Source organism: Pinus tabuliformis, chromosome X, assembly GCF_031772625.1.
Source record: "Pinus tabuliformis cultivar Carrire ecotype Pingquan chromosome X, CPIR1, whole genome shotgun sequence".
In the NCBI taxonomy this organism is placed as follows: Eukaryota; Viridiplantae; Streptophyta; class Pinopsida; order Pinales; family Pinaceae; genus Pinus; species Pinus tabuliformis.
Window position 1 is genome coordinate 645,348,079 of NC_142308.1, and position 9,025 is coordinate 645,357,103.

At 39.2% G+C, this 9,025-nt stretch overlaps 1 protein-coding gene across 1 annotated transcript; it reads left to right on the top strand.

Annotated features, from left to right (window-relative positions):
* Positions 1 to 8,314: 8,314 nt before the first annotated feature.
* LOC149141649 (uncharacterized) lies at positions 8,315 to 8,737 on the top strand. Its single transcript, XM_089451293.1, has one exon. The coding sequence runs from the start codon at positions 8,315 to 8,317 to the stop codon at positions 8,735 to 8,737; it is 423 nt and encodes a 140-aa protein (XP_089307419.1).
* The last annotated feature ends 288 nt before the right edge of the window (positions 8,738 to 9,025 follow it).

Here is a 9,025-nt window from a genome sequence, read left to right on the forward strand (position 1 = left end):
TCACATGGAAGTGGCTTTGTAAATATATCTCCAACTTGTTCCTTTGAAGGAACATATTTCAGTTTGACCTTTTGTTCAAGCACCTTTTATCTCAGAAAGTGATGTTTGATTGGAATATTCTTGGTTTTTGAGAGAGTGACATGACATGATTTTTAGAGACACTTATGGCACTAGTATTGTAACAAAGAATAGGTACAGGTTGAGGACAAGTGATTTGAATTTCTTGGAATGTTTGGATCATCAATAGAAGTTGAGTACAACAAGATGCAGCAGCAACATATTCTAGCTTAGCAGTAGATAAATCGATGGATATTTGTTTCTTGCTGAACCATGACACCAAGTAGGGTCCGAAATAAAATTCTCCTCCACTATTACTCTTGCAATCATCAATATTACTTGCTCAATCTGCATTTGCATAAGCATGAACTGAAAATTCTTGATGTTTGGGATACCATAGACCAAAATCTTGAGTTCGTTGTAGATACTTAAATATTCTCTTAATTGCTTGGAGATGAGTTTCCTTAGGATTGGCTTGAAATCGTCCAACAATTCCAACTACATGCATAATGTATGGTCTTGTACCTGTAAGGTAGAGCAAGATACCAATCGTATATTATGGATGATTGACTGAAGGAGAATCATCAGTTTGACTAAGATTGCATCCTATTACCATTGGTGTGCATACCAGCTTGCAGTTTTCCATTCCATATTTCTTCAAAATTTGTTTGAGGTACTTGGTTTGAGAAAGAAAGATACCATTCTCAATTTGTTGAACTTGAAGGCCAAGAAATTATGTTAGTTCAGCAAGTAAAGACATTTTAATTTATTCCTGCATAACTGAAGGAAATCGTTGACTCATAGATTCTACATTGCTTCCAAATATGATGTCATTTACATAAAAAACAACTATCAAAAGTTTATCTTTATCCATCTTGATTTATAAATTGTTATCTGCAGATCCCTTTTTAAATCCTTGTTGTTGAAGGTACCTATCAAGATGATAATAGCATGCACGAGGAGATTGTTTCAATCCATTCAATGCTTTCTTAAGTTTGCACAAAATATTTTTATCATTCCCAAGAATGAACCCTCCAGGTCGTTCTATATAGACCTCTTCTTCTAGATACCCATTTAAGAATGCATATTTAACATCCATTTGATATACTTTGAAGTTAAAAAAACTTGAAAATGCAAGAAACATTCTTATGGCTTCAAGTCTAGCTACAGGTGCAAATGTTTCTTCAAAGTCTATCCCTTCCTATTGAGCATAGCCTTTACATACAAGTCTTTCTTTGTTGCGAACTACATCTCCATTTTCATTCAGTTTGTTTTTGAACACCCATTTTGTCCCAATAACATTTTTATCATGAGGCCTTGGTACTAATTCCCATGTATGATTCTTTTCTATCTAATCAAGTTCTTCATTCATTTCCTTAACCCAACATTCATCTTTTCTTTCTTGATTCACATTTTGAGGTTCAATTGTGGATAGTAAGGCTAGATAACTAGAAGTTCCAACAAGATTTCTTCTAGTTTGTATTCCTGCTTCCTTTTCACCTATAATTTGAGATTCAGGATTATTTTTCTGGACATACCTTGAAGGTGTGTTTTCTAATGTATCTGTATCTTCTTTTATTTCTTTTGATGCTTCTCTATTACCTTTTCTACAACCTTCTAACTTGTATTAGGAACATGTTCATCATCTGTTGGAGCTTCCTTTTTGGTACCTATGGATGCTTCATCAATTACAACATCAATGCATTCAACAATCTTTTGAATCCTTTTATTTCAGAATTTATATCCCTTACTTCTAGAAGAGTATCTAAGGAGGATTCCTTCATCAACTCTAGATTCAAAATTTCCAAGCTTATCATCAATTTTCTTTATGTAACATTTGCTTCCATAAATTCTAAAATGTTTGACAGTTGGAGGCGTACCAAACCATAGTCCATAAGGAGTTTTGTCACTGTTTACTCAAACATGATCTTTGTTAAGTATTCACGACTATATGTGTTTATTCCCCATAGAAGGTATGTGGATTTCATGATTCATCAAGCATGGTACATGGCATTTGTTGGATTGTTCTATTAATTCTTTCTACCACTTCACTTTGTTGAGGAGTCTTAGCTATACAAAATTGAATTTTAATGAAATGTTGTTATGTTGGTATAGGGTCCCTAGAGTCAGTTTTGGGGTTAGTTAACCCAATTTTTGTAATTTTTTTTGTAAAAGATGTAAAGTCTCTGCGAAATGTGGATGCAGAGTGCATAGCTAGATAGGATTCAAAGGGGTTCCAGCCCCTTGTTTGGACAAAGTAATAGGTCAATTTTGAGACTCACCCATGGTCTATGGACCATGGTATTGTATTAAAGAAAGCTATATATAATCGATTCATATCAAGTCTAGAGAAAAAATTTGGTAACTAATATTGTTTTGGGCAAGTGCTAAGGCAAGAAAGCTTTGTTTCCTGTACTTACGTGAAAGGAGAAGGCTCCTACAGTTGAGTGCACAGGAGGCTTTGGTAAGTCCATGGCTGAGTGGGCGAACCCCTATAGCTGAGTGCGTAGGGTGGAGAAGTCTGTAAATTTAATGTTGGAACTGAATAAAGACAGATTTTAGAGAAATACTTTACATCTGAGTATTATTGTGAATTCTGCTTATGTTATGTTTTGTCGCTAATAATGTGTTTCCTATGAAATAATGTGTAAATTCTGCGTGAATCTATTGAATCTATAATATTTATGCATGAATTAAGTGATTATCTATTTTCATGAAGATAAATGTTGGATCTACTATGATTTCTGACGAATTGGGTAGATCTGCGCGAAGGCGGATCTAGGGTTATTAATTAGTGCATGAAAGTAGATAGGCTGCTTCCCTAGGGTCTATAAAGCCTGACCACAGACCTTTGCGAAGGCCTAGAAGCCATTTTCTTAGAGTTGTAGTAGCGAGCCCTAGAAGGATACCGATCTGGGCGAAGGCAGATCTGAGCTACACGAGTTTAAGACCACTTATCACACTGTCTCTAGATGCAAAAACCTGTTCTAGCATCCCCCAATACTACTTCGAATGAGAATGCAGCTTGTGCTATGCAAGTTGTTGCCAAATGGGCCAGTAGTTAGGGTTTTGTTGGTTGGTGCGAATAGCTCTAAACCTGGGTCAGGCCCCTTTAAGCCAACAAATGGTTTCATTATCGGGACAAGGACCTATCTAAGAGATGTGTGATAAATGGTTCCCTATGAAGAAAGAGATTAACAAGTGGATTTATCGAAATGTGCATGCATTCATGACTCAAGATAACATGAGCCATAAATTATCCAAGGAGAAGTGGTTGCAGAGATTTTTGTACACTGATGAAGCTGATGCATTCTTTTGTTTCTTCCCTGAAGAACTACACGAGTGGTTTTCTAAATTGGCCGATATTCAAGCGACATGGAGGCTTAACCATCTTATAATGTGGACTCCTGAGCTGGTGCAACGTCTAGAAGCATCATAAAGAAATATCACATTGTTTGTGGATCACTGGATTGATTACACAATGGGAAGCTTTGTGACTTATTTCACGATAGACAGGAATATCAGCTATAGAAAAGGCTCTTTAAAGGACCACAAGGTAAGTATTTGAAATCATTAAAGACTAAAGCTAATATTTTTTTATGTGAAAATAGGGTTATGTAGTTACCTTGATGTTTGGGGCTACACAAAGTAGGAGATTATTTAGAAGAAATGGAGGATCCAACCCAGAATATAGTTTCTCGTTGAAACCCCTTCAAGCAACGACGAAGGGACGGTGTTGACTACGCTGCGAAGTGTAGTTCAATTAATTACAGAGGGTATTCCAAGGATACCTCATGCATCCAATCCACCTCCACCTCCACCCCTGCCTCATACACCTACACCTTCACCCTCCCCCACCTCCATTTCCACCATTCAACATAGCGAACATGATGAAGATGTTGATTTTTAAAGGAACAAGGAGCGAAGATCCAGAACAGTTTTGGTTTGTCGCAGGAGTTGTTTGGAAAACACAATAGATTACGGATGATAATATTAAGAAAGCACAGCTGGTTACATCCTTATAGGATCGTGTATTAACATGGTATATAAAGTATTGCATGGATAACCCCAACACAAAATTGGGAGATACCCAACTAGCTTTGAACCGGGAGTTTAGTAAGCCTAAGTCAGAGGCACAATCGATAATTGAATTTAAGGAAATTTGATAGAAGATATATGAGACACCTTGGGACTTTGATCAGAGATTGAAATGCCTGATTAGGAAGGCCAATATGGTAATCACAGATTCCCAACATCGCGATTGGTTTATAGCATCTCTCTTGCCACATTTAAGAGTACCTCTGTCACAACTGAAGATAGAAACGCATGCGGAAGCCTTAGAGATCATGATGAGGCTGGATGCTTCGCCTATATAGGATACGAATCTTGGGGTGCAATAGATTCATTCACAGCTGGAAATCCTGCACTCGGAGTTGCAAAGCTTGAATAAAGGAAAGGAAGTTCAGTCAGAGGTGCGCGCTGAGGTCAAGTGTCTGAAGTGTGAGAGCCATGGACATGATAAGGATCATTTCCTGGTCTATAAGAGCTATATTATGGGGGGGGCACATGTTCCCTTGAAACCAGAGAGTAACGTTGGGACAAGTGCAGGAGTTACGCTATGGTGCACTATCTGTCAAGTTACAGGACAACATTCTATTGATAACTCCCATTTATTGCAAAAATTTGTACAGACCCCTCAGCAGTTGTTTTGCAATTTCGTGAGAGATTGTACAAATCCCACACATCCATCATGTCAGTATTGCCGACAGTTTGACCATGTCATAGACAAATGTCCGGTCCTTATGGAAAATATGCAAGAAAAGAAGGCACAACCCCAACAACATACGTAGAACATTCAAATGATGAGGGTTGAGCCCTGCGAAGAAGATCAGAGCATAAATATCGTACTGAGAAGTGGCATCGTGACTAGCATAGATAAAGGTAAGCAGCCTGAGGAAGATGGATGGGTGTGCAAGGCTTCTGAAAAGGAAGTATATGTTGATCTTAATCGTGCTAAATAAACCTTCATGGATGCCAAAAATAACTTCGCTAAGGCCTCCACCTCTGGGAGTCATGAGAAAATGCCGGAGACTAGTGTGACGCAAGGAGTAGATCCTTCAATACTAGCTACTTTTCTGAAGACCTATATGAAGCTTTTGTGCGATCAGAAAGCAGTAGAAGGGTTGCAAGAGTTAATAGAAAAGTGCGCTAATAAGGAAAAGACTCCTATTGAACAACACATAGTAAGAAAGATTGGTAAGCATAAGATGCGAACGGGGCGCGAGATGAGGCTAACCATGCGGATAGGTGAATATGAAATGGACCAGGTAACCTTGGATCTAGGGTCTGATATGAATGTCCTGCCTAAGCAGACGTGGGAAAGGATGGGGAGACCTACGCTACAATGGTCCCCTATTCAGTTGCGCATGGTAAATCAACAAAAGATTATCCCTACGGGGCACCTATATGGTGGAATGGTGGACATTGAGGGTGCAAGTGCACTTGCTGATTTTGAAGTCATTGAAATAGTGGATGACAATAACCCTTACCCCTCACTACTAGGGATTGACTGGGATATTGATATGGATGGGGTAATCAACTTGAGGAAGTGGAAGATGACGTTGGAGAAGAAGTCACTCAGGGTTGTAGTGCCACTAGACCGTATAGAAGGAGCATGCTACACTGAACCTGTCCGCAACTATGTAGAAAGTGATGATGATCTTGATTAGATATACAAGTTCATAGCATGAGATGAGTATTGGATCAATCCTACAGCCAATGGATGAATTGTGTGGGACAAGGATAGCTCCTACACCTCAGATTCAGATGAAGATCTTGAAAACTGGCATAATCAATTACATGACGTATCTGCACTCCATTGCAATATGATAACCAAGTCGATGTGGTGTGTCTCGACTGAGGTAAGAAATATCCCACATTATGATGGTTTGGCTGATGTGGAGTTGTTTTTGGATGAATTTGAAAGGGAAGTACAGGAAGAGCATCGATTCCAAGCACTGGAATTGGCGCTACGTGTTATGCTTGCGCGCTGGTGGGGTATGCACAAGGAGAACTTTGCTAGATGGAAATAATACAAGAGAATGATGAAGTTAAGGTTCAGGTATGTTAATACTAGAATGACAAAAAAATAGAGTGGGAAGGATGATCAGTGTGATCATGTGGCACGATGGACTAAGGCCTGGGGAATAAAATCACAACCAAAATGGGTGCACATTTTTGTCACACCTTAGATACCATCCCAATGAATTGGTATTTGGAGACGAAACTCCGCCATGGAACAACTGAGTGGGACATCTTAAGGGATATTTTTCTATTAAATTTAAGCTTTGAGGATGGTTTTGAGAGCATTGATGAGGTTCTACAAGAGATAAAATCAACTATATTCAGAACACCGGAGGAACCGGTAGAGTGGGCTCACCCAGATTGGAGTACATAGTTGCACCATGCGTTCGAATGTTACAATGTGGATGTTGAAGAAGACAAAGATGATCCGTGGAATATTACCATTCCAAAAAGAGAAGGACAACACGAAGTCAAAGGACCAAAGGTGGCAAACCCAGATGTATCAGAACCTTCGAAAACTCGACAAGTAAACATTGGATTTGAAGAAGAACCGAAGTTCACGAAGATAGGATACTATTGGGACGAAGATACGATTGATAAGGTACCTAAGTTGCTGCGCGAGTACCAGGGTTTATTCCCAACAAAGTTTTCTTATTTGAAAGAAATCATCAGAGATTTAGGTGTTATGAAGATCACATGGTCGTCGAATGTGAAGCCCGTTAAGCTGAGGCCTTATCAGCTAAATCCAAACTATAAAGAGAAGGTGCGCCAAGAATTGGATAAGATGTTGGATGCCGATATTATTGAGCCAGTAGAGGAATCAGATTAGGTAAGCCCAATGGTGGTCCAAGAAAAGAAACAAAAAGGAGAGATTCATATATGCATGGATCTAATAAATCTGAATGATGCATGCATTCATGACCCGTTTCCAACACCATTTACTGACGAAGTGTTAGAAAATGTTGGCGGACATAAGGCATATTTGTTCACTAATGGATTTTCGGGATATCATCAAATAAAGATCATGCCAGAAGATCGAAGCAAAACAACCTTTGCAACTGAATGGAGTTTTTTTCAATATACAGTTATGCCATTCGGATTGAAGAACATATCTGTAATACTTTCCTAGGTTGTGATCGTAAGGTTCAAAGAGTTTGTTCATAAATTCTTGGAGGTATATTTTGACGATTGTACTGTGTTTGGATTAGTGAAGTGACATGTTGCGAGCATGTGCCTTATGTTGGATACATTTCAAAGGTATCGGATCGCGCTGAACGTGAAGAAGTGCATATTCTATGTTCCCTTTGGAATTTTGCTCGACTATGTTGTATGTAAGAAAGTATTGATGGTGGACCCTACGAAGATCACCGTAATTGTGAATTTGGAGGCTCCTAAGAATGTAAAACAATTGCAAGTGACATTGGGGCACATTGGGTATTACAAAAAGTTTATTGAAGCATATGCCTAGATAACCACACCGGTGGAAAAATTATTAAAGAAAGATGCGATGTTTTTATGGGATGAAGACTGTGAGTGCAGTTTGGATGTCTTAAAGGAAAAGACGGTAACAACGCCTATTTTGGTATTTCCATACTAGAAGAAGGAGTTCAATGTGCATGTAGATGTCTCTTGCATTGCGATAGGAGCAGTATTAACACAAGCAGGTGAAGGAGAGATTGATCATCTGATAACCTTCACGAGCAAAAAGTTATCAAAAGTTGAGAAGAATTACTCCACTACGGAGCACGAAGGGCTAGCGATGTCTACGCACTACAGAAGTTGAGGCATTATTTGTTGGGGGGACACTTTAAAATGTATATAGATCACTCCGCGCTGAAGTATCTGGTCAATAAGCCTGTGTTGGGGGAGAAGATATGTTTATGGTTACTATTGTTCCAGGAGTATGACTTTGAAGTGATTGTGAGGACTAGATGACTGAATGTCGGTTCAGACCATCTATCACGAATTGAAACAGGTGAGCAGCCTAGTAGTTTGGGGGAAGTACTGAAGAATGTGCAATTTTTTGTGGTGTGCGTCGCAGACGATCATTTTTTCGATATCATTCAATTTTTAACAATGGGAACAGCTCAGGAAATTTTATTCCACTCAACAGAAGAAGGAGCTAGTAGTTCATGCTACAGATTCTTCAGTGATTATGGGTCATTTGTATAAGATGGGAACGAGTAAGATACTACGAAGGTATGTTTCAGAGTTTGAACGCGCTAGTATCCTAGCTGAAGGCCATGGAGGAGTGGTAGGAGGTCACTATGCAGGAAAAGCAATCGCACAGAATATTTTGTGCATTGTGTTATGGTGGTCGACATTACACAAGGATTCTAAGGCATACTGCAAGGTGAATGATGCTTGCCAAAGGACGGGGAAGCCTTCGCTAAGGGACGAAATGCCTTTGAATCCTCGGGTTTCATTGCAGCTATTTGATAAATGGGCCATTGACTTTATAGGTCCAATCCAACCACCAAGAAAGAAGACGGGCATGCGTTATATCATTACTGCAACTAAGTATTTAACCGGGTGGGCAGAAGCACAGCTAGTGAATGATTGTACAACGGCCACTGCTACGAAGTTTCTTTTTTAATGTCTTAACAAGCTTTGGATGCCCTAGGATATTGATGAGTGATTGAGGTACACATTTCTTGAATTAAACGATTAGCACAATGCTTGAATAACTCCAAGTGTATCATCAGAAGAGCATGCCCTATCATCCACAGGCGAATGGAACGATGGAAGATTTTAACAAGATTTTAGAGCATGCATTGACAAAGGTCTGCAACGTGCAGAGGAATGACTAGGACATGCACGTACCTATTTTTTTATGGACTTATAGGAAGACCTGCAAGAAGTTGGCAGGCCAAACACCATTTAG

Excerpts from the sequence above, each read along its gene's own strand:
- LOC149141649 (XM_089451293.1), top strand. The coding sequence starts at position 8,315 with ATGGGAACGAGTAAGATACTACGAAGGTATGTTTCAGAGTTTGAACGC.